Source organism: Wyeomyia smithii, chromosome 3 (genome assembly GCF_029784165.1).
Source record: "Wyeomyia smithii strain HCP4-BCI-WySm-NY-G18 chromosome 3, ASM2978416v1, whole genome shotgun sequence".
NCBI classification, from domain to species: Eukaryota; Metazoa; Arthropoda; class Insecta; order Diptera; family Culicidae; genus Wyeomyia; species Wyeomyia smithii.
The window spans coordinates 164,459,029-164,486,368 of record NC_073696.1 but is presented as its reverse complement, the minus strand read 5'-3'; the positions used below and the strand labels follow the sequence as shown (position 1 = coordinate 164,486,368).

Genomic DNA, 27,340 nt, shown 5'->3' with positions numbered 1-27,340 from the left:
TAAAGAATGATTTGTCTTTTTCCTGGTGCTCGTTCAACAACCGCGATCGGCACAATATCGAAAAGTGTAAATGAAATTCATTCGTATATTCTAGAATATATCATGAAAAATGATTTACGGGAACGAGAGAATAAATATGCCTAATTCACAATTTCATGTAACCTCTAAGAGCAATCCTTGTGAAAATGCGCCAATTTTTTCAATTGTCATTTTTGATTTAGTTAAAACTTAGTATTTTTTGTATGGACTTAGGATGTCATTTTGTGCTATTAGTGATTTTTTGAATCACGACTTATTTATAAAAATGGTTTATGTAAAATAAATACGATGATTGCAAATGTTTGTTTATTTGCGTCAATCATAGTAGACTACATAATAAAAACTAATGCTGACATCACAAATATAGCTATGTAATTCTAGTTTTTTTTCTAAGAGCATTTCACGACATCGTAAAATCAATAACTTCACAATATTTATTAAAGAGACTCATCATACTATTGACTGGCACGGTCATGGTATATTCTGTTCTATAAGAATTTAATACAAAAATTTTTCGCGTTCTTAATGAGCGTGTAGGAGCATAAAAGTTGCGTTTTCCTAGCAAATTTTCCGAACCTATGCGTTGTGAAACTAAATCGTTGACAAGAGTTACCGAAGTAATTTCTCTCCTTTTTTCAAGCGTTTCTATATTAACAAGCATGCAACGCGATTCATAACAAGGGAGAGGAAATGAATTCCAACCTTAGTGCATATAACAAAAACTGTTTTTGTACGGATTTGATTCTATTGGAATGGACGTCTTGTTAAGGCGACCAAACGACACTACAGTATTCTAATGTTTGTTTTAGAGACAGAATGGTTAGTTTGATTGGTGTGACGTCTTTGGTAAAGTTGTAGATGACACTGGTCGATAAAAGCGAAAAAAGTGCTGCCGTAAAGCTCGAAATAGCTGCCCTAGAGCGATTAAAGCTTTTTACCCATTCCTTTGAATTTTGGTGCCTCTATTAACAAAAACATACGCGAGAGTTCCCATAGTAATTGTTCTCCGGGTTCGTCACTTCAAAGTTATATTTACGAGAAGTCCCTGAAAGTCCATGAAAAAATATTAGTGGCTGGAAGCCAATTCGTTGGAGCGGGGGCCTAGTGTGGTTGGTAACGTCTCCGCCAACCACGCTCGACGCCTGGGTTCGAATCCCACCGCCGACATAGGTGTCGATGGTTGTGAGGTGGCGTGATCCACTCACAACCAACCCAACTGGTCTAGATTCAATCCTAGCCGACACCGGGAGATTTTCTGAGGCGAAAAATCTCTGGGATCACGCCTTCCATCGCATGAGGAAGTAAAGCCGTTGGCGCCGGTCCGTTAATAAACGGGTCGTGAGTTAGGGTCCTGGGTGTGGAGTCACCTCCCTGGGCGTCGGTGATTGGCCACAACAGTGGCGGAGCTAGACCGACGGAAAATAAGCGAGAATAAAAAAAAAGCCAATTCGTATGAATGGTTATAACCCTATAATCTCTTTGTTTTTCAAGTTTGAGCTTTAGGGCCACACCTGTGTTGACCAGTAGTGTTGTCTTTCGAAAAAGTATACACCATGAAAAAAAAAAAATTTTTCAAACAAAAACAAATCAAATAAATTAAAAAAATCTCAAAAAGCTTTAATTCAGAATTTTACTTTTGCTCATAAAACCACGAAACATTTTCTAAAAAATTATGGTTGTTTGACCATAGAGAAACAAAAAAAAAAAAAAGGTTTATTTTTCCAATAAATAAACAAAACAAAATTTATACTCAGAAACGGCTTGACTCTAAGAATATTTTGTACCATTAAATACACCCAACACAAACAGGAAAGATTATATATTGTATTACACTGCTCGTTCGCTAACTGGGCTGAGGGTTTAGCCCAGTTAACGAATGTCGCTCACTAACTGGGCTGACATTTCAAATGTCGTCAAATATCGAGGGGGATTTCGATGTAATGGCGCTAGGCAAAACTCTCAGCGAAAATTGTAAAATGTTTTAAACAAATACACTAAAAATCCTGATTGATGAACAGATAATGAGAAAAAATAAATTGTTAGCCCTGCGTGTGTTTTATTTGCACTAACCGTTGCCTAGAGACATGTTGTTTTCATAAAACATTTATTTGACCTGGAAACAAATAGATGAATATCTAGTGGATCGCATGTGTGATGACAACCAGAATCCATTGAACTAAAAAAATCAATCTCAATTTACTATTCATGTGCCCCTATCTCGTTTTGACAGCAACGCTAAACGCTGATTTTTGACGTTCATCTGCTTTTTAACTGGGCTATAGCCCAGTTAGCGAACGCCCAGTTAAAAAGCAGCCCAGTTAAACAGCACCCAGTTAGCGAACAGTTACTGTACCTTTTTTTTAAAAAGAGGGGAATGTTAGTAGCTTAAGCATTTATGATAAATATTAGTAAATAATGAGTATGTGTGTTCAATCACAAATGGTGACTTGTCAACACTGGTGGGAAAATAGTAATTTTAATTGTTAAGATTTGTTTGCTTTCGAAATTGGGACTTATGATTCGTAGGGATTTAAACCTACTTGTCAAAAAGGGGAAGTAATCTTACAACTAACTTAATTTTTAACCTATTGGCTATAAATAGAGGTTATCGTAGCAATTGAGGATTGCAACGATTTTTGTAGAAAATGTTAAAAATTTTGTTTAACATAGCTTCTAATGTTTCAACACCAGTAAGTCTATGTAATTCGAGTGTACCAAACCAAGGAGGACGGTTCAAAATTAATTTCAGAATTTTATTCTGAATCCTTTGAAGCGTTTTCTTTCTTGTTAAACAACAACTTGACCAGATCGGTACAGCATAAAGCATTACTGGCCTAAATATTTGTTTGTGAATCAAAAGTTTATTCTTTAAACAAAGTTTAGAATTCCAGTTAATGAGAGAATATAAACATCTCGTATATTTGATGCACTCAATGTGCTCTATGAAAATAAGTTTTTTCTCGCAAATTAGTCCCAAGTACTTAACCTTGTCAGACCAACTTAAATTAACCCCATTCATCTTGACAACATGATTGTTGTTTGGCTTGAGGAAAGAAGCCCTAGTTTTATGAGGAAAAAAAAATTGTAGTACTTTCGATCAACAGTTAGTTTCACTGCAGTTGATGCGTGTAAATCGGTTGGGAAGAAAAATATCACTTACATGACAAAAGACACAATTATGTTGTCACTTTTGGCATTCAAAATCATTTAGTCTATAAAATCGTCAAAATACATAACGCAAGTTATCTTATTGTTGTAAAAGCTTGATAATAAGTTATTTCATTCAGTCTTGATACATTATCATGTAAAAGTAATAAAAATAGCCAAAATATGGACTGACCCACAATTGTGCACCGCAAAATGTAACATTACTACAATTATGTGTCACTTCACTTATTGCACCGAGCAGAATTATAGTTTCAGTGGCATTTTCAACTTTAAAACATTTTAATCGTATAACTGAGGTTACAAGTGAGCTACAAAAAATACCACTGCTAATGAAAATTGTTCAGTTTCGTGAGAATCGACGTATTTGTGTGATTATATTATAGTGTGATATTATAGTGTGGTTTCAAGACGCATTTGAAGTCTTTGTAATCATCAACGTTTGCATACTGTATGACGGGGAAATATGCTGCTTGGCTTGTCTTATTTTTTCTCTACTCCGTATGCGTACAACGAACAAATTAATACACGCAAAATGGGTTGAATTTGAGATAGAAGACACTAGAACATGTTTTGGTGATATGACTCCGGCAGAAATAAACAATTTAATGCATTGTGATGCTAATTTTTGTATGATTCTGTTGTTATATTCGTACATATTAGTTCAGTATCATGACGAATATCACACGGCTCCAAATATATTGTCTTAAGGGTACTGGATACCCAGAGGCCTCAATACTTAGCTCGATGGATCCAAATCAATATCTTCCCACGAACACTGATTCTTTTCTGCGATGGTTGTTAAGGTGCGTTTAGATAGGATGAGTTACAGCGCCTCAATTATTTTCCAATCGTTTTGCTGTCAGAGAATGAATTGTATATTATTAATCAAGCAATTCAATGAACTTAAGGTTGTTGTTGGAAAACCGTTGTTGTTGTATAAATCAAGCAAAACGTGTATTTTCATAAATATTAAAAAAAAAATTTGAACTTAAATTCAAAATATCTCGAATAGCATAATAATTTAAAATGACTATATGAATCTTCCTTTTTTCTTTATTAGAGAGGCTTTCAGCTTTTTGCTGGTTCGCCTCTAAAAATATATGAATCTTCTGAAATCAATAGAGTATGAATGTTTTTAAAAATTCAACTCTTGTTTTTAATTGAAATTGTGTTTACTTTTTTTTAGTCAAAAAAAAAAGTTTTCTCTACGGTGTATATTTTTTTATACGGCATTATTAATTCCCTACAACTGGTTCCCGACTAGTTTTTATGTACAACCCACGGTTTCTGAGCTACAATGCTTTGAATTAAACCTATGCAAGAATGCATGCGCCCTTTTAGAAAATAACTGACCGGTCTGAAAAAATCCCCCCCATCTGTGAATAATGCTCAGTTTTCTATGACAAATATGTGTGCAAATTTTCAGTAGGGTAAAAGCACCGGTTTTGGCCATAGTATGTTATTGATGCGAGATATTTGGCCTGCTTCCTTCGAAAACTCAACTAAATGGCCAGTATATCTATTAATCAAACTAAATAATAATATTATATTTACACATAGCTAGCAGTGCCAACTACTTCGAGCTAGAATTTTATTTAAATCGAGTAGGATATTTAATAGCACTGACATCACATCATTGATCTATGTTAATTTTTCTTCTGTCATTGATCTTTATTAATAAGCTTCCGCTCTTTGCTTTTTTTCACATAGAAACTTATTCGTATTATTTACCAACTATAGTTAAAAGTCCGAAGCGTTAGTTTCGGTAAATACAACCGAAGTTACAATTTTGTAAATAATCTGAACAAATAGAGAACGGATATATTATACGGAACGGATAGCGGTGCTGTAGTAATACAACCTCTCTTATCCAAAGCCAGTTTTGTGTTTTCACGAATCTCATCCGCTATCTTATGACAGCCCGAAAAACTTTGTACTTTTCATGTTTTGCATCAATGTTAATACGTTACCATGGATTTGTTTACATATGGCCAATATCAGGATTATGAATTGTGGAATTACTTTGATATGTGGCCAAGAATAGATTATTGATCGTTTTTGGAAGCTTTTGTTATTTTTGATATTGCAGAGAAAAGTCATACCATAATGCCTATAAAAATGTACAAATGTAAACATGATTATGCACTATCAAACATAGCTTGCAAATTACTTAAACGTTAGACCGTACAGTAAACCTGGGAGAGTATAATTAGTTCCTTTATTAAAAGTAAAATACGCATATTTGCTTGCTACAGTAAGTAATGTATTTGTCGAATAATATCAGAAGTTTCAATGGGGGACTTCGAAATAGGAGTAATTCAAGATACTTCTTCACAATCATCAATTTTATTCTATCATGGCCAGGACTGGTGCTATGGCCAAAACCAGTGCTTCTACCATAGTTTGTAAGTCCGATTGAGCTTAAATTTGGCACAGGGCGTTTTTTTCGGAGAGGTGACACATTTTGAGTAACTTCATTGTATTTTCGATGTTTTGTGCAACGTAAGAACCGACGATCACATTACGCGACCGGTTTCGAGCGCGATACCGCCCAACTTTGGGATTTTGTCCAGAGTTGTTTTTCTCTCTTCATACGTTGTGGACATTCGAATTCACTTCACTCACAGTTTCATCAGTTCAAATAAGTAGGATGTGATAGGGTCGTCTTCGTTCATTCATCGTTCTTCTGAATTGCTAATATAGTGCGTCCCAGGTCCTAGACATTTAACTGTTATGCTTTTCTAGCATTTTTTATCAGCTTCACTCTTTTTTAATGAATCACGTGATCAAAACTCGTTGCATGGACCGCTACACTTGATTCACCAGTTCTTCCCAAAAACCCCAGACATGGTACGGTAAACAACCGACCGCATAATTCCCTACCTAACTCCAATTACGAGTGCTAAATTTCCATTTTTACCTACTACAAATAAAAAACAGGACTTACCCTTTGCTCTTTACCAGTCCACATAAGCACTGAGGATGACTGTATGTCACAGTCGAAATATATATTTGCGCGGACTGAATTTCAATATTTATTTCCCAAATTTCTAGTAGAGTCTAACGGAAACCGATAATTATTTCTTTTGATTTCTTAAATCCCTCTGCTAAGATGCTCGGTATAGATTTTCCAAATTTGAGCTATTCCGTTATCAACGGCAGCTTTGTGTTCTTTCAAGTGTACTATAAACTTACAGCGAGTTTGCTCAATATATACTGAAAGGCAATTTTGACAAGGAATCCTTTAAATGACAAAACTGTCTTCCGATGAGACCTTGTCCTACAAATTTCACAGCAAACCAAGTAGTGTATTGTCACTTTTGTGTACAACTTAAAGCCCTTACAGTTTCAGTGTTGCTTTGTTCTGGTTGGTAACTTTGGGGTAGAACGGCAGGCTGAGTCTCTTGATTTCTTCTCGTTCCGGTTGCAGTGTTGTAAGTGTTTATCCAGATCATTTGCGTCAGTGTTTTTATCCTTCCAGCTGGTCTCGAGGTACGATGCTGGCCTAACAAGCCAGTTGTCGTAGGTTCGAGTCTCGGCTCAGGAGAGACTGTTAGTGTCAATATGATCGTAGCGCTAGCCCCGCAATTGTCCTGTACACTTTACAGTTGGCTGCGAAGTCTGTGTATAATAAAACAGAAGGTCGAGTTCCGAATCGGAATGTAGCACCAAGGCTTCTTCTTCTATCCACAAATCCTTTTTCGTAACCATCTACTTCGGTCGATTTATAAATACGCTCTTTTTCTTTGGTCAGCTCTGCGCTTTCCATTGATACATTATACAGGCGATGTGCCATTGAATACTCTCAGATGGTCTCGAGCTACGATGCTGGCCTAACAAGCCAGTCGTCATAGGTTCGAGTCTCGGCTCGGGAGAGACTGTGAGTGTCAGCAGGATCGTAGCGCTAGCCCCGCAATTGTCCTGTACACTAAACGGTCGGCTGCGAAGTCTATGTATAAATAAACAGAAGGTCAAATTCTGAATCGGAATGTAGCACCAAGGCTTTGCTTTGCTCTACAAAGCAGCTTGCTTTTGACCACCAAAGTTGTTCGAATCCGATGTTATGTAACGATCGGTTGATGTCGGCTTACGGTAGATACCGAATTTCAAGATTTTATCCTCTTTCCTGATTATTAATAGGTCCAGAAACGGTAGTTTTCCATTCACCTCTCGCTTTACTGTGAATTGGGTAGAGCTGTTCTGAGAGTTGAGCATTTTCAAAGTTTGGTGGTCTTTCACTGGTGCGAAAATATTGTCTACGTAACGCTCCCATACACGTGGGCTATATTTTTTCTGTTTGAGCGCCGTCTTCAAAATCGCTTACGTCGCTAATCGAGAGTTTACTCCCCATACTTAGCCCAAATTTTTGCTAGTAGTATTTCCCCCTGAAGCTAAAGAAATCCAGATTCGTACATATTTCCGCTATTAGAAGGTAAGCTTCAACGTGATGATGTGGCGCACGACTATGTTCCAAGTGTCGGCGTAAAATCTTTGACACGCTTGGAAAAATGGCTGCTATATCAAACGGTACCAGAATTTCCCCACGTCTCAACTCAAATCCTTCAAACTGCTCGACTAACTCCACAGAATTCTTCACGCTTTTGCCATTTTATTGGATATTTTTTCATTTCGTCCACCAGCCAACCTGCCTTCTTTTCGGTTGGTGTCCGAATGTTGGAAGAAGTAGGCCGCATTTCCATTAGGTCTTTGTGGAGCTCCGGCAAGCCGTAAAGCGAGGCCAACGACGGGTTGGAAACATCAAATTTTCGGTTTTACCATTTTAAACTTATATTCTTCGTACGGGCCTGCCGCGATCATATACCGGATGCGCGAATCAACATCATTTCTGCCCATGATAACTAATACATTCCCTTTAACCGCACGAGAATAAACCACATTACGCGCCTATGGAGGGAAAAATAATGGACAAAGTCCCGAGCACTCGAAACCCTTCGACTGAAAGGTAAATTTAAATGCATTTTATATGTTACTAGCTGAATGTACCCGGCCTTGCTCGTGTAAAAATTTCTGCTTCTTCTATAGTTTTCTATATTTCCATATATTTTTTCCGACCCATCATTTAAAATAATATTTCCATTTTAGTTATAAACTTGCTTATGCACCACCTTTTTCGTTGATTAACAATCGATGCGGAGGCATTCCAGCTGGGTTGAGTGAGTTCAAAAATTCCGTTGGAAAATGGATTGCCTCATCAGCATCTTCAACGGTATTGGTTAACTTACAATAAACTCAAATTAGACTGAAATTACATAATCAATAGCCTAAGCTCACCTCTGATAGTTAAAGTTATTGCTTACTATGTCTTCTCGTTTTACTTTTTTGTGTAAACAATATCAATATCATCCTTATAGTTGAATATCAGTCTTCATGAATTATCATGAACAATTTGTAGATACGGGGGCTATCTCCACATTTTCCTCAAGATTTTAATAACTTCCAATGCAGAAAAACAACCCTCACTATATAGTCTTGAGCTGCCCGACAGATCAGACGTGTTTTCGGTTGCTTGTGGACTGGTCTTTGACTGCCTATAGCTTCAAAGTTTGTGTTTTGTCAGTGTGTCTTTTAAAGATTACCTGGAAGTTAACTTACATCAGTCTTTCTCAAGACTACCTATTTCTTTCTTTCTCAATACTTGGAATTTGATATTATTTTTGAACTTTTTTCGTATCACCTGAAATGGCAGGAGGAAAAAAGATACCACGCATCGCTACGGGGGGAAAAGAGAGGCATCTCTTTCTGACACTAGCTTATGCAGTGAAAATTTATATGATATTCTACCTGAGCAAGAAGTCGGTGAAATTGAAATGTTCGAAAGTAAAACTATTCAAAGTGAAAGTTCTGTAAAAAAGTTGAAGAGGTTGTTTATAAGACACGACCGCAGAGGTAACGTAGAATACGACAGTCTGTCTTATATCAATGTCCTTCTTGGAATAGGTTTGGGAATACACTTAATTGGGGTTAATTAATTTCATAGTCTCTTTGCTCCAGATGACGTTTACCTCTGTTGCCGGCACCGCGGTTTCACTTGCTGCCGTTTCCTAAACAAAAATAAAATTGAATTGTTCTGTGGCTGTCTTTTGTATCAAGTTGCACTAAGATATTTTAATTTAGGCAGTGGCTACGAAGAGGCTTTAGACAAGGGCAAATAGTGCATTCTTCATCTATGATATAACAGTTCAAATAACAATGTTCTGCATTTTACGATAGCGTAGATAATTTTACAACTGATTGCTGCAGTTAGTAAGACTTGCGCGATAAATTATGTGATTCAGGCTCACTTGCTCAGAAATTCTTCAGATAAACTTTAAGGTTAATCACACATCAAACATGCACACACGCGCTACAGACATGCATACACGCCATAAACATACACACACGCTACATAGCAAGCCACACACCTTATATATTAGGGATACACGCTACAAATATTCACTCACGTTATGTGCACACCCCCTACATACGCAGGATGATGGTGGCTTCTCAAATCACCTGGCGGTGCGAATCTCTTTCAGTTTCGGGTTGTATTCACCCAACGATATCTGAATCGGATTACCGCTGGTGGGGTCCAACTCAGATCGAAGGGAAGCCGAACTGAAAGAGGTAAGAACTGCAGCTAACCACTACCACCGCCGCTGTTGCCCGATGCTGATCCACTTCTCCTACTGTCATCGGCGTTGACGTCCGCTGCTACTGCCTGCTGCTAGTAAACTGATTTGCTTGAGGAGAAACCGTCTCTTATATAGCCCGAAGAGTGCATTCCCGGCTAACTAGGTACTCCATTCTGTCGTCCTTTTCAGGGGAAGGCAGCAAGCGACCAATCAAAAGTCGACATTTGCGTTTCGACAATGTTTAACAATTTTCAATATTACAATAGTTTGAACAATCAGATTACAATTTTCTGCATTCGGACGGGTGCTTAAATGATTTTCCAATCGATTGCTGCAAAAATGACAGAAATCGGTTGGAAACTGACTGTGTTTGAAACGTTTGAAATTGGACAATTTTTGTGACGCTCTCAATGTTTTCGGTTTTGAAATTGGATCTCTGTACTGAAATTGAGTCCCTGTAATTGTTGCCGTAAGACGTATTCTACGTCAAAAGGAGAAAGTTCCACCCATTGTGGTAACTATTGCTTCTGAATTTTTAAAAGAGAACTTTCTACGTTTCTCTCCGACGTCAAAGTTATTTATCAAATTGGCCGAAGAGGCGAATGCCGTTTACTGGCCCAAACGTTGAAAGATTGGAATCGTCTTATTCAGTATTTAACTGAAAAGACGTATTTTTTTTTTTACATATGACACTAAGAGCGCCAAGCCGTTCAAGGTCGTATTGAAAGGTCTCACCAACCATCAAACCGTGGATGAGATCAAACTTACATTAACAGAATTACTTGGCATAACCCCTACCCAAGTAATTCTAATGAAACAAAAATCACGAGGCGAAGAGAGCGGGAAATTCCCTTGTTAATTATTTAATTCATTTTAACCGCACTGAGGTTAACAATTTGAAATTTGTTGACAAAGCACATGCTATCTATTATGTGCGAGTGAAATGAGAATTGTATCAAAAGTTTGACGGAGGTGAAAAGCATATCACCCAATGCCGTATTTGCCAACGTTATGGCCATGGTTCAAAATTCTGTAACATGGACCAAAAATGCCTTATTTGTGGAGACTCTTCTCACAAAAAGGACACAATTCGCTGTGCGAATTGAAACGGCAACCATATGTAAAATTTTTACCGTTTAGCAATTGTTAAGGCAAGGCAAGGTAAACAAAATTCAATTTCTCAAATAAAACCAACTTCAAAACAAAATTCTCCAAGCGTACCAGTGACGCATAGTTTACCTTCTCCTTTGCATACCCGTTTAACTTATGCACAGGTTACAGGTATTTCATATATAATATGGGTAAGCAAAACACGCTAGAAAATAATTGTACACCTATTACTCCAGCTAATATTGCTGCCGAAAATATTTTTTCTAATGTCAACTGCCTGGGGCCCATTACGGCAGGTAAACTTTCTTTTTTGCAACAGGCAAAGTTCGATCTTATGAACGCCATGTTGCAGACAAAATCAATGTTTGAAGCCATCCAAATAGGTACAAATTTTACAATTAAAATTGTTTCTAATTTAAAATTTAGCAAAGATTTTAAATAAACCAATCAAAATTTTAAATCGGGATGCTCGCTCATTGAAGGCCAATGAGAATGAGCTTTTTAATTTTTTAACAGTAAATAATGTATATATCGCAATTATTACTGAAACATTTTTTAAACCTAACATCAAATTAACATATGAACCCAATTACGTAGTTCATAGATATGATAGGATTTAGGGTTCCGGCGGTGTTATTCATCGCCGAATCAAACATCGTGCTCTTCCCCATCTTGAGACGAAAGTTATTGAAACTTTGGGAATTGAAGTTCAAACTGAACTTGGGATTTTATTTATTGCCGCAGCATATTCACCATTCCAATGCACACGCGAGCACAAAAATTATCTTAAAGGTGATTTTCAAAAACTCACAAGAAATCGTTTGAAATTTTTTATAATCGGCGATTTTAACGCTAAACATCGATTATGGAATAATTCTCAAAGTAATTCCAATGGCAAAATTTTATTCAATGATTGTTCTTTAGGATACTATTCTATTTTGTCTCCGAATAGTCCTACATGCTTTTCTTCAGTAAAAACCCCATCAACAATTGATTTGGTGCTAACAGATCAAAGTCATGTATGTAGTGATTTGATCACACATGCTGACTTTGATTCTGACCATCTTTCAATAACTTTTTCTTTATCACATGAATCAGTTTTAAACCCTATGAGCTCTGTTTTTAATTACAACAAAGCTGATTGGGAAAGATACAAATCTCATATTGAGAATAATTTCAATAATGAGCTTGATTTGCAAAACGAAGTGAATATTGATTGCGCTTTGGAAGCATTGAAATGTGCAATTATTGTTGCCAGAAATTATTCTGTTCCAAAGGCTTAAGTGAAATTTGATTCACCAATAATTGACGAAAATCTTCAACTTCTAATTCGTTTGAAAAATGTCCGCAGACGCCAATATCAACGTTCTCGTGACCCTGTTTTTAAAACTACTAATAAAGTTTTACAGAAAGAGATTAAACATAGATTTACTCTTCTGAGAAATCAAAATTTTGAGACTAAAGTTGAAAAATTGAAACCATATTCAAAACCCTTTTGAAAGCTGTCGAAGATTCATAAGAAACCTTCAAAGCCTGGAATAGTTTTAAAAGATGGTGAACGTTTTCTTGTATCCAATGAACAAAAGACTCAAAGACTTGCTCAGCAGTTTGAAAAAAAAGTCACACCTTCTATTCCCGTTCATTTTCGCATCCTCGCAAACTGCATACATTGCCCGCTTTACTAAACTTAAAATGTAAGTCATATGACAAAAATGAAATAAGTTCGTAAAATAAATTTAGCCAACGGAGCTCTTCCGTGATACGCGTTTGGAGTCTAGCCAGCAACTGACGTGTCTCATCGCTTGCGCCGCTGTAGATATTATAAGTCGTTATACACTGTGTGCGTGAAGAGATCACTCTCTCAGTTACAAAAATAAACTCCCACCGGGCAGTGTGTGCAGTTCATCGTTGGCGTGCTGAGATACGGGAACACAATAGTAGAGGGTGATTCGACTTTGGTTTAGAACTAGTTATACCTTTCCCAGAAGTTTAATTGGCCAAAACACCTTGCCGGAGACAACGGAGATTGCGGGTTCGAGTCCCGTCTGGACGAGGGAAAAAAAATTCTAAGCCTAAAAGTCACACTTCTATTCCCGTTCATTTTCGCATCCTCGCAAACTGCATACATTTCCCGCTTTACTAAAGTTTGAGAGTGTTCATAACTCAAATTTGAATTTTGTGAGTCCAATTGAAAATGAAGTCGCACGTCAATTTGATTTAATTTCTTCCCAGAATTTTGTACCTGCAGAAATAATTGAAACTAACTTGAACGAGATTAAATCCATTATTAGAAATTTCAAAAATATGAAAGCACCTGGTGACGATGGAATCTTTAATAAATTAATCAAACATCTCCCTGAGACCACAATGGAATTTTTAGTGAAAATTTTCAATTGCTGCTTCAAAATTGCATATTTTCCCAAATTATGGAAAAATGCAAAAATTTCCAAATTTTAAAACCGGATATGAATCCAGCGGAAGTTTCAAGTTATCGACCAATCAGTTTGCTTTCTTCAATAAGTAAACTGTTTGAGAGAATTATTCTTAACAGAATGATGTCACACATTAACGAAAATTCAATTTTTGCAGATGAACAGTTTGGATTTCGCCATAGGCAGTCCACTACTCATCAATTGCTCAGAGTTACTAATATGATACGAGCTAACAAATATTGAAGGTTGCTCCACTGGAGCTGCTCTTTTAGACATAGAAAAAGCATTCGACAGTGCTTGGCATAAAGGTTTGATTGCAAAATTGCAAACATATAATTTTCCAATTTTCCTAATCAAAATTTTGAAAAATTATCTTACTGATCGAACTCTGCAGGTTGTCTATCAGAATTCAAAATCTGATAGATTTCCTGTCAGAGCAGGTGTGCCTCAAGGTTCAGTCTTGGGTCTAGTCCTGTACAACATATTTACTTCAGATCTTCCTGATTTGCCTCCAGGATGCACAAAGTCATTGTTCTGCGATGACACAAGCATTTCCGTAAAAGGAAAATGCCTTCGTGTCGTATGCAGTCGATTGCAGAAAAGTTTAGATATTTTTTCTTCCTACTTGCAAAAGTGGAAAATCTCTCCCAATGCTTCTAAAACTCAAATGATAATTTTTCCTCATAAAACTAGGGCTTCTTTCCTCAAGCCAAACAATAATCGCGTTGTCAAGATGAATGGGGTTATTTTAAGTTGGTCTGACAAGGTTAAGTACTTGGGACTAATTTACGATAAAACAACTTATTTTCAAAGAGCACATTGAAAGTATACAAGCCAAGTGCATCAAATATACGAGATGTTTATATCCTCTCATTAACAGGAATTCTAAACTTTGTTTAAAGAACAAACTTTTGATTTACAAACAAATTTTTAGACCAGCAATGCTTTATGCTCTACCGATCTGGTCAAGTTGCTGTTCAACAAAAAAGGAAAATGCGCTCCAAAGGATTCAGAATAAAATTCTGAAAATGATTTTGAACCGTCCTCCTTGGTTTGGTACACTCGAATTACATAAACTTACTGGTGTTGAACCATTAGAAGCTATGTCAAATCAAATTATTAACAATTTTCGACAAAAATCGTTGCAATCCTGAATTGCTACGATAAGCTCTCTTTATAGCCAATAAGTTAGCAATTAAGTTAGTTGTAAGTTTACTTCCCCTTTTCTGACAAGTAGGTTTGAATCACTACGAGCTAATTGCGAAAGCAAACAAATCCTAACAATTAAAATTACAAATTTCTAACAGTGTTGAGAAGTCACCATATGTGATTGGACACACATACTCATTATTTACTAATATTTATCATAAATACTTAAGCTACTAACAAATCCCCCCCTTAAAAAAAATCTCACTATACCAAACGTTCAGACACCAATTTTCGGTTTTGGGGAGTCAGCTCTGACCTAAGAACCTAATATCAGGGAATATTTAAAATTTTTTTTTCTTGAATTTCAAAATAGCTTTGAACACTTGTTGTCATTTTCTGAACATAGTTCTCTTTCTAGAAATATTGACATTGTTTTACTATTCTACTCAGTTTTACACAGCTTGACAAAAAGCAGAAATCGCAGTATTGATTTCAGAACAACGTTTCAATATTACGTCCAAGCTTTCTTCTGTATTCTAGTAACCTTCCAGAAAATGTAATCCGCCATGTACGATTTAAATCTTTTTTTTTAAGTTAATACCCCCTCCCTCTTTGATAGCTGCCCCTTTTCTTTTCGACATCATGTATCGGTCTCTGGAAACCAATTTCCGGTCTCCAGACATGACCAGAGGCCAAAAACTATCGTATTCATTCAGAAAGTTCTCAAAATGCATGAAAAAACTTGATTTTCTGACCAATTTAGACCCCTCCTCCTTTGGGGATTGCTCCTTCCTCTTCCCAATATTTCTATGACCACTTCCTCTGTACAAAGAACACGTATGCCAAGTTTGGTTAAAACCGGTATAGTCATTCGAGAGTTATGCTGGAACATACATACATACACATTTTTTTTTGAACTTTTCCAAACATTTTTTTCATCCAAAATGCTAGATTGGACTCTCCGTTAGAGGCCATCCACATACCACGTGGACAGCTTTTGGGGGGGGGGGGGGTTGGCTAATGTCCACGGTCCATACAATTTTTTTTGAATTTATATGGGCAGTTGGCCACGGAGGGGGAGGGGGGGGTTCAAAATCGTTAAAAATTTGTCCACGTGGTATGTGGATGGCCCCTTATCACATCATGCAAGAAATATGTCAAGAAATCGTTCCAAAAACGGATCAAAGCAGGTTGGATGTTTTGAAACACTTCTCTAGAAACATTTGCACGAAAGCCGATTTCCGGATGCAAACAGACGTCACTTCGTTTCAAAAACCTCTTTATTTATTTATTTATTTCGTCAAGCAAATGTTGACTACAGTTATAATAATACAATGTTTTCTTATATTCTATACATTATTTCCAGTAGTTAGTCGTTTTTTTATTTGATTTCTGCCCATGGTGATGTCGATATTTTCGCAGTGCTGATTATAGTGACGCATCATGCGATTTATTGGGCCATTTTTTGAGTAGTTCATTCTGTGAGAATTTTCCGAAAATATTTTACGATTTCTTAATTGACGACTGGGTGCATAAAAATTTAGTTGTGATAATAATTGAGTAGATTGCACGCGTTGAGAAATAATGTCATTGATAAAATAAAGCATTGAAAGATCGCGGCGTTCTTTAAGTGCTTGTATGTCTATAAGCATGCAGCGTGCTTCATATGATGGTAAGGGAAATTATGTCCAATTTAGCTTACGAAGCGCGTACAAAAGAAATTGTTTTTGTACAGGTTCAATGCGTTCTTCATGTGTGGCAATATAGGGATTCCATACAATGCTACAGTATTCCAGAATTGGTCGGACGTATGTAATATATAATAGTTTGATTGTATATGGGTCTTGAAATTTGTGGCCGAAGCGTTTTATAAAGCTCAGCATACTATTTGCTTTGTTGATAATTGTATTATTATGTTCTATGAATGTAAGTTTGGAGTCTAAGATTACGCCTAGGTCCCTTACGATTTTGCATTTTTCTACTGGTTGGTTTCCTGAGAAAATATTCGTAGGTGGTGTTACTGTTTTTCTGCTAAAGGCTATTGAATTACATTTTTTAATGTTGAGTTGTAATAGGCTTTTGTTGCACCAAGTGTAGAATACATTAATTTCATTCTGGGATATTTCGAAGTCTTCTGCATTGGTTATTTCTATAAAGAGCTTCATGTCATCAGCATATACAAGCACAAAAAAGACCAATATTTGGAAATATATGATCGGTTTTCGTATGACGACGTCATTCCGATTCCGAAAATACAAATTCCGAAAATACAAATATTAATAAAAAATTATTAATATTCGCAGATTTCGAAAAACCGGAAGTTGGCAACCCAAGTATCAAAGTATCGTCAGACACCGATAACCGGTTCTTAGGAGTCATTTTTGCTCCGGGGGTTTGTGATCGTTTTTCAAAGTTTTTAATGGCTTCCCAGAAACCGGAAGTCGCCATCTTGGATTGAAAATGGCATCGAACATCATGTTTCGGTTTCTGGACATCAATTTCCGGCCTCCAAATACGACCAAGAACCCGAAAATCATCAAATTTCAATGAAAGGTTTCCATTATGTATGAAAATTTATGACTTTTGATCCTCTCCTTCTTTAAGGGTGACCCCTCATCCTATCCAATATTTCTATGACCACTTCCTTCGTACAAAGAACACGTATGTCAAGTTTGGTTGAAATCGGTTAAGGCCTTCGAGAGTTATGCTAGAACATACATACATACAAAACTTGTCTTTTATATAAATAGATAAGAACGATAAGTGTTGTTTGTCTGTTCTATGTGTTTATCGTAAAAATATTGCATACTGATTTACTGCTCTTGGGTATCATTTTAAGGTGTTTAGCCAAGACTGGCGAAATGATAGATTAAGGGTTTGTATAACACGATTTTTTATTATAGGTAATTGCCGCAAGAAATCTAATTCCAATTGGCATCGAAACAACACCCGACACATATGTTAAAAGTTATCTTAAAGATGGAGATCGGTTACGGCATAAGAAAAAAACTAAAGTTGTCAAATATGCTATAGAACCGCAATACAATCAGGTTTTGAAATATACGGTGATATTTATACTTGTTCATTAAATACTACCTATTTCTTACAATCTACTTTTCTCAGGCGGCTGAACTATTTGGAAGAAAAATTGTTATAACTGTTTGGCAAAAATCGGTTGGATTCGACCACAATCAAAGCATAGGAGGTGCTGAGTTATTCTTTAACACCTACAAAATGAAAAGTTTGGTGCAGAGTTGGTACCCACTTTTTCCATTTCAAGACGTTACATCGAATCTTAATGATTCCCCATGAAAAGTATATAAACGTTATGTTGAATTGCGTTATTATAAATGAAATGAACTACTTTGTTTTAATGTATGGCATCCGAAATCCAATTTAAAAACCCAAATTAATCCACCTAGCGGTCAGACTCAGCCTTTCTCATTCGAACTTATTATTTGTTGAAATAGATTTACAAGAACACTTCAGTTTTCAGAAAAAAATACACATTGATATCAACCTATGCACAAACTTACGATTCGTCAAACTCAAAAAAATCTTTCCAAACTCAAAAAAACACTTAGAAAGGTTCTCATAGCAGCGGTGACTGGTTCGTAGGATCCAAATGATGTGCGGTGAAAGAAGTTTGTAGCAGGACAGTAGATCGTAAGGCACGTTGAGAAGCACGGAAGTTTAGCTGGTACAGGAGCGACGGTGAATCGATTTCCCCATTCATAATTTTCGCAACGAAAGCAGCTCGCTGTATTTTTCGGCGGCGTTCAAGTGTGTCAAGGCCAAGTAGCCGACAGCGATCAGGATACGGTGGGAAGTTTTCCGGATCACGCCAGGGTAGATCCCGTAGTGCAAATCGAACGAATCTTTTTTGAACACGTTCTATCCGTAAACACCAAGAGAGAGATCGAAGTAAACCACGAACGCGAACGGACATGATTTTTCTCCTGCGTCACAGTTTTCTCGCTGGATATATTTTCTTTATTGTTTTTGGTAAAGGAGTTTAAGTGTTACAATGCAGGTCGGTTCATGAAGATGAGGCTAGAACTGAAGTGGTGTCTTTTATTTATTTATTTATTTATTTTCTATAATTTATCTGACCCGAGTCTTAATAAATATAACAATGTTTGAGTATCAAGTTGATAAAATGTTCGTTCTTTTAACTTTCTGCACGAATTTATCCAAGGATTCATTGAAGTCGAATAGATGTTCAACACGAGTAAAAGTTCTAATACAGGCGGTGATGGGCTCATTATAGCCAAACGATGTACGATGGTATGGGGTCTGCAGAAATCCAATTGAACGCAAAGCGCGTTGTGAAGCTCGAAAGTTCACAAGAGACAAAAGCTTCGGTGAGTCGATTTCTCCACAGAGCAGTTTGGCTATGAACACTGCTTGATGCAATCTCCGTCGGTGCTCGAGAGTATCAATACCAATTAAACGGCAGCGGTCTGGATACGGTGGTAAATTAGCGGGATCACGCCATGGAAGCTCACGCAATGCAATGCGGACGAATCGTTTCTGGATACGCTCAATCCACAGGTTCCAAGTTAGCTGATAGGGAAACCAAACCAGGTTACAATTCTCAATCAGTGGACATACTAATGAACAGTACAGGGCCTTTAAGCAGTAAGGATCTTTAAAATCACGGGCGACTTTACAAATGAAGCCGAGCTGGCGTGTAGCTTTTGAAATCATCGTACTGTGATGCAGGTGGAATGTAAGTCTACTGTCAAGTAGAACACCAAGGTCCTTTACATGATCGACCCTCTTCAGTTTCAAACCGTCGATGCGATAGTCGAAGATAATCGGTTTTAGGACACGATGGAAAGTTATAACTTCGCATTTAGAAATACTAACCATGAGCCAGTTCTTTCGACACCAGTAGGAAAAAACATTCAAAAATTCTTGTAAACGGCGGCAGTCTTCAATAGTCCGAACTTCCAAAAACAATTTCAAATCATCTGCATACACCAGCTTGCAACCGTCACCTAGCAGCAGTGTCACGTCATTGAAAAACAGTGCAAATAACAAGGGCCCCATGTTGCTTCCTTGGGGAACTCCTGATTTATTGGTGAATTGCGATGATACACTTGAACCGACACTCTTGAAACTGAGGAAGAAAACATTTTGAAACTGAGGAAGATAACACCAAAAAATTCTGCAGAGAGCAGAAAGATCTCGAAGCCGCCTTAAGGAGAGATTTTCGCAAGAGAAGCCAAGGATACTGAATGTCCAACGAATTTTTTCTGCAACTTCATCCAGACTGAATGATACTCGACAGATGGGCATTAAATGAATAGGATGTGGATCGATTTTAAATGGTGAGAGCGTTCTTTTTTAGCTTAGCATTTCGCTATGATTGTGTTTAATATTGGTGCAGTACGACAGTTGAATTTCTGCATCCTCTTGTCAATAAATATAACATGCTATTAAATACGGGTCAATTTTTTTGATACAAATCAAACGAATTGAAAGTCTGAAAATAATAATAAAATCTGCGAGATTCTAATATTATTTTGAGGCGGGGCTTACCGATGGAAATTAAGCTTGGCATCAAGTAAAACACCAAGGTCGCACACACGGTCAACTCTTTTCAGCTCAACTCCATCAATGCGGTATTCGAACATGATCGGGCTTAAAATTCGGTGAAATGTCATAACCTCGCATTTTTGAATGCTGATTACTAGCCAGCAATGGTCAATACGATCAAAAGCAGCCTTCAAATCGGTATAAATGACATCTATTTGCACGCTTTGTGCCATATTTGAGATACACGTTGAAATGAACTCCAATAGGTCTGTAAACACTGAGTGATTCGGCAGAAATCCATGTTGCGTGGTGGATATGTAACTTTTAGTACAATGAAGCATGACATCGCTAACTAAAATCTCGAACAGTTTAGAGCCTACCGAAAGACTAGTGATGCCACAATAGTTTCTGACATTTTGTCGGTAGCCAGATGTTAGCACAAGAAACATAAAAGACTGTTTCCACACATCGGTAAGTTTTCGTTGCTCAAACGATTTGTTAAAAATACAGAATAAGAACGTTTAAGTTTTTTCGCTGCACTTAGTATCAAGTCGGTGATAACTTCAAATGTAGTTAAACCAGTCAAACCGGCCGGGACGGTAGCCGCCGCAATTTCCGCATAGTGAAGAGAGCGATATGAATCTAAACTCTTTCAATTGGAACAGTGCGTTACAGCGCAAACCATCAAAACAACAATCCTCGATAATGTTGAAAGGCGGGTGTAGACAGCGTTCTGTGCCAGAACGGCGAGGCTCCCTCCAATGCAACAAGCGATTATCAAAAATGAAATTGCGGCGCGAGTTACAAGAGTCGCCAAAATTTAACGGTAATTCGGAGGATTGGCTGATGGTTTGGTCAACATATAAAGATGGGGGAGCTCCGTAGCCGCAAGGTTACAGAGTCCGCCTTGGTAAGCGGATGGTCGTGGGTTCGAATCTTAGTAGAATCAGGCCATTTAGTTGCCAAAGGACTTTAGCATAGGTTTATTCTCAGGCTTTCCACCAAGTACCTTTCCTTCAATCTGAATTCTACAGTACCTCTGTTGACTCTCTTTCTTACAAAAATAAGTCCCTGTTATAATAAAACTGGTGTGAGTAACGTATGAAAGTTCTCTCCAGGAAATTGTAACTAGGCGATATTGTTAGGAGGGACAGAGGCTCGGTATAGTAGAGTAGTAAGCTTGAAATGGAAAGGTAAAACTTACACACAAGCACGGATATGAATGATACGCGTATCACTCACTATCAATAGTGATACTGCCAATAATATGAAGTACGGAGTACAGAAAACACTTGGGCAATATCACAATAGATCTAAACTCTGGTCGCAGTGATGAGCCCACACAGGAAAAAAAAAAAAACATATGAAGATACCACTGCAATGTGTGGCTACACTGAGGCAGAAAATATGATCCACTTAAGAAGCAGCCTAAAAGGTGACGCTTATAGCGCCGTTCGAAGTTTTCTACTGCTACCTGAGACAATAAAAAAAGCTTGAAGGAGAAGATAGTGGCGATGCCTAGCATAAAGCCAGATGCGATGAAAAAGCTCGTTGAATTTGCACTCGAGGTACAAAACCTTTGCGCCACAATTCAGGCTAACAATGAGCACGAATAAATGTAGGATATTACCCTAATCAGAGAATTCGTTAGTAAGTTGCCACCGCAAATTAAACTCGATTGGGCACGTTACGAAAGAAAGTTACCGACTGTAAAACTAGCTACTTTCAGTAGATGGATATATAGCAGAAGATGTGAATGTAGTTTTCGACTCTCAGAGTCGAGTAAACAAACACCAGAAGTGTCTTGTAGGTTGTAAGGAGCGCGACATGAACACTCATTCAGATATAACATCCCAGTATGAAAACAACCCCACACCGGTAGCACAACCTTGCCTAGTTTGCAAAGGTACTTGCAGGAACCTTGAAAAATGTCCACGATTCGAGGAGCTGTCATACGAAGCCAGATGGGCGACTGTTCGCGGCTTCAACTATTGCCGGAAATGCTTGCAGCCACAAAAGGGCGGCTGTAACCCTGGAGTTTGCGGCAAAAACGGATGCACCTTTGAACATCATATTCAACTTCATAAAGATTTGATTGTTTCCGCGAGTCCGAGTAGCGGTGCGGTAAATCGCAATTAGGAACGTAACATTCACACACATCAGTCTTGTACCACTCCGGGATCGTTTTGTTACATGCCAGTAACGTTGTTTGGGAATGGAAAGCCGGTGCAATGGCATGCATGTTTAGATTATGGATCGGAATTGACACTTTTTTTTCCTGTATGCGACCAGAATCGTAGGTCCTCACTGCGACCAGAATCGTAGATCTATTGTAAGATATGCCCAGGTGTCTGCTGCATCCCGCACTTCTGTTAATAGCAATACCGCGATTGAGAAGTGGCATGCATATTATTATTGTTTATCAGTGCTTATGTGTAATGTGATACTCTTCCTTACACGCTTAATGTTCTACTATACCGACACTCGTTCCTCTTGTCAAATATCACCAATTATAATTCCCTGGAGAAGTTTCGTCGTGCGTCCTTCTGGCCAGTTTTATTGATAAAAGGGACTTATTTTTTGTTAAGAGGAAATCACGCAAAGGTATTGTAGATTTCAGCGTAAATGAAGGGTAACTGGTGGGGAGTCTGAGAATAAATCCATGATTAAGTCCTTTTTGTCATCGGATGGCCTGGTTCTACTAAGATTCGAACCCTCGACCATCCACATGACAAAGCGGACTCTGTAACATTGCGACTACGCAGCTCCACTGGAATTGACACTTATAGATCAGGATATAGCCAGACCATTAAAAGTAGGTGGAGATATTATAAGTGGACGGGAGTTACGCACCGTTACGAGTCCGACTCTCAAAGTGTTAACGTTGAGGTGTGTGGGCGCGAAGGTAAGAGATGGTTCCTTCAGGATGTACGAACGGTAGCGGAATTGCAATTACCTTATCAATCTTTGAACATAGATGAACTGTGCGCAAAATATAATTATTTACATTGATTACCCGTTGACTCTTATTCAGACGTTCGTCCACGAATATTAATTGGTCTGAGCTACGCTAATCTCATGTTAGTACGCAAAAGTCAAGAGGGAAAATCGGTGACTTAATCGCTGTTAAAACCAATCTTGGCTGGACAGTGTATGACACTTACCACATTTGCACCTGTACTGGGTATAACGTACAAGATTTAAATCAAACAGTGAAAGATTATTTTTCTTTAGACAGTTTGGTTGTCAAACCGAATCAGACCAGATTGTCGAGAAACGATGAACGCGCGGTGCTTCTCCTCGAATCCCGTGCCCGTTTTGATGGACAACATTATGAAACCGGATTGTTGTGGTGCTCTGATAAGACCCGTCTACCAGATAATAGATCAGTGCAGTCCGGCGTTTGAAATGTCTCGAAAACAGAATGGAAAAAGATGAAACGTTGGCAATCATTATGAGAAACAATATTGCGGAGTACATGTCGAAAAATTATATTCGTAAACTGTCGCAGCAAGAACTCTTAGAGAAATTCGAGCGTGTTTGGTATTTGCAAATTTTTCCGGTTTATAACGTGAACAAGCCGGGAATGGTGAAAATGGTATGGAACGTAGCTGCTGAGGCCTACGCATCATCTTTAGGCCTACTCATCGCTTAGGCCACGGAACAGCTTCGAATTCAGTGCTTCTTACTGGATCCGACCATTTGGCTTTTTTGGTGGGTATTCTTTATCATTTTCGGGAGCACCAGATAGGAATCTGTGCCTATATCCGCGAAATGTTCCATCAGGCGAAAATTGTTCCTGAAGACTAACACTGCCAGCGTTTTTTGTGGCACGATCACGCCAGTCAGGGCGAACCGGATACTTACATCATGCAGGTGATGACTTTCGGAGCATCCTGTTCACCAGCCACGGCGTAATTTGTAAAGGATAAAAACGCCGACCGATTTGCAGAAGAATATTCAGAAGCAGTTGTCGTCATCAAGAACATTCATTATGTGGACGACATGGTTGTGAGCGTGGAAACGGAAGATGAAGCAGTCAACCTAGCGGAAGCGGTTCAGTTTATTCACAAGCAGGGCGGAATCGAAATCAGCAATTGGGTGTCAAACTCACCGCTAGAGCTTACAAAGATGAATGAAAGGGCTTTAACAGAAAAGGATTTAAATATTCCTGGATAGCTGGCGAGTCAGAGGATCCTTGGAATGTGGTGTAATAGGTGTGATGATGTTTTCAAGTATAAAATAGGCTGGACGAGGTTCGATCAAGGCCCACTAAATGGAAGTCGTTGCCCCACTAAAAGGGAGATTATACGGACATTAATGACGATTTACGACCTACTTGCAAAATCATTCTTTGAAGGTGTCGAAGCGGACGTTCTGGACGGACTCTCGAATTGTTTTATGTTTGCTGCGATCTGATCACAAAAGATCGCGTGTAGGTGAAATGCTAGAATCAACAGATGTTTGTGAATGGAGATGGGTACCGAGCAAGCTCAATGTGGCGGACGACGGAACAAGATGGAGAGACTAGCCTGACTTATCATCTAAATGCAGGTGGTTTGAAGGAGCTGAGTATTTAATGCAGGAAGAAGGTACATGGCCGTGTCTACCGTTAAAGTCTATTTCGACAGAAGCAGAGATGAGATCCAATGTGTTGTTTGATTGCCAAGCGTCTGAGCAGATAATCAACATAAACAGGTTTTCTAACTGGCGATGTCTGTTGGAGGCCACCACATATGTCATCCGATTTTGCTCAAAACTGCTTCGTCGTGACAGCGAAGATTTTCCAGTTTTTGGGCCATTATCGCGTGAAGAGTTACAGAGAGCCGAAAAATATCATTATCAACAAGCTCAGCAACACTCATATCAGGACGAAGTTGCAATGTTGAGAGCGACGAGCACAACACCCAAGCAAGTTTCGAAGTCTAGTGCCTTGTACAAACTAAGTTCATTCATAGATAACGTCGGTGTTATGAGGATGAAGGGCAGAACAGGTGTATGTGCCTATCTTCACAGTGATGCAAAAAATCCAGTGGTTTTGCCACCAAATCACATCTCTGCTGTTAAATTACAACCACGAGAAATATATGCATCGTAATTACGAGATCGTAGTCAATGAAGTGCGTCAAAACTACAGCATTTTTCGCCCGAATCAATCACTCTCAAAAATCCGTCGGAACTGCCAATGGTGCCTACTTTGGTCCAATCGAGATATTTGTGGGCCAAAAAATCGAGAAGCGATGGGAAGTTTTATTTACCTGTTTGACGACTAGAGCCGTCATGTATAATAGTAATTAAAAACATTATGGCACGAAGGGCTACACCTATTAGCTTCTACAGCGACCAAGGCACCAATTTTGTGGGTGCTAATCGAACGCTACCAGGGCCGGATTCAGAATCTGGGGGGCCCGGGGCAAATGTGTTTGTGAGGCCCTCTTTTCTTAAAACATTTAGAGGTAACGTTCTGGAAGGTGACGAGCAAAAAAAAGGTCGCCCTAGGACCTGGGGGGGGCCTTCAATCGGGTGGCCCAGGGCATTTGCCCCCTTTGCCTCCCCCCCTCAAATTCGAGCCTGAACGCTACAACAGATATATCAGGCTGTTAACCAAGAACAGTTAATGCGTGAATTCACCACCCCTTCAACAGCGTGGCAATTTACCACACCGGCTTCCCCCCACATGGGTGGGTGCTGGAAGAGACTCGTGGGATTAGTAAAACGCAATTTGACTGAAGTTCTTCACTTGCGGCGACCAAAAGATGAAGAGCTTAGAAATGCATTAACAGAAATAGAACAGCCGACCTCTTACTCATGTTCCTATTTACGACGAGGCAGCTCCCGCATTAACGCCCACCCACCTTCTGTTACGATCTACAGATGGATCCAAACCGTTGACAACGATCGAATCTGACACTGCAGCGCTACGACGTGGCTGGCCGACTTCTCAGAGGACAGCCAATCTGTTTTGGAAACGTTGGATCAAAGACTGCTCGAAATAACTCGGCGTTCTAGGTGGCACAAAAAGGTGAAACCTCTGCAAGAAGGGGACATAGTGGTCATCGTGGATCATGAGCATCCTAGAAATTGTTGGCCAAAAGGAAAAATAATTGGGGTATCGCGCAGCGGAGGTCAAACCAGCAGGGCAACTGTTCAGACTGCTAACGGAGTATACGAGCGACCGACCGTTAAACTGGCGGTGTTGGACGTACAGCGCGAGTAGAAGTAAGTTGGAGCCGGAAGACCTGGTCCGCATACCGGAAAAGAGTGTTACGTCAGAGACGAAATGCCCCTAGAAGTCACAACACCTCTAAAGCCGCTGTCTACATTATCGACAGCTGATCGGACGTGGCTTGTCATCGGATGGGATCAAGGGAACTTGCGAGTCATCTCAGCGAGTGATCTTTTGCGAGTGTCGCCTTGGTGAGTTAGAAAGATGCAGTAAGTTTGTGCGCAACTCTAAAGTTATTCGCAATTTTTCTACCTAATCAGAATCAAAATATATTCACTTAATAATTAAATTAAACTTCGGGTAAGGAATTATACTTAAAACTATTGTTACAATTTAGTTAGGTGCTAATTCGATTGCTTATCACTAGATAAGGCAAAGCTTAACCTAAGGCTGAAATATAACCAAGTATAAAACATGGTGAACGGAATGGGAGGCACTAAATGTGAGCAAAATTTGAAATTCAGAAAATTTCTTACTAAAAGTTTTCTTGTATTAAAGAATGTTTTAACCAATCAAAAATCCTTGTGGTGGATTAAAATTCAGAAACATCCTTTCAGCTGGTTTAAGAAACAGTCCTCATGCCAAATATCAGCTCAATCGAACATCGGGAACACGTGCCGCACAGCGGTCAAAGTTTCAACTTTTTGACTGATGAAAATATTGCACAGGTTCACGAAATTGTCGATATCGAATTTTTTTTTTGGTGCCAAATGTCTTCGAAATGCATGAAACGTCGAAATCTGGTGTTAACTCGAAACCTGGGCTTTTTTCATCGATATTTTTCGTGAAACTTTGACCGCTTTGAGGCCCGTGTTCCCGATGTCCGATCGAGCTGAAATTTTGCATGGGGACTTTTTTCGAGAATATGAAACTTTTGAGCCCTACCGCTAAACGATATTCGAAAAATCGATTTTTTTTGGCACTCTAATACATACATACACACATACAGAAAATGCTCAGCTCGTCGACTGAGTCGATTGATATATGCCATTCGGCCCTTCGGAGCGCTTTTGTATTTTCAGTTTTTTCAGTGATTGCTA

General features: G+C 38.6%; 1 protein-coding gene across 1 annotated transcript in view; it reads left to right on the top strand.

Annotated features, from left to right (window-relative positions):
• Nucleotides 1-17,890, top strand: part of LOC129730681 (uncharacterized) — a 413,412-nt gene extending 395,522 nt beyond the window's left edge. Inside the window, exons 7-8 of the mRNA XM_055690213.1 lie at nt 17,434-17,595; nt 17,654-17,890. Coding sequence (XP_055546188.1) covers nt 17,434-17,595; nt 17,654-17,842 — 351 coding nt within the window. The 3' untranslated portion in view covers nt 17,843-17,890. The remainder of the gene's footprint in view (nt 1-17,433; nt 17,596-17,653) is intronic.
• Nucleotides 17,891-27,340: the final 9,450 nt, after the last annotated feature.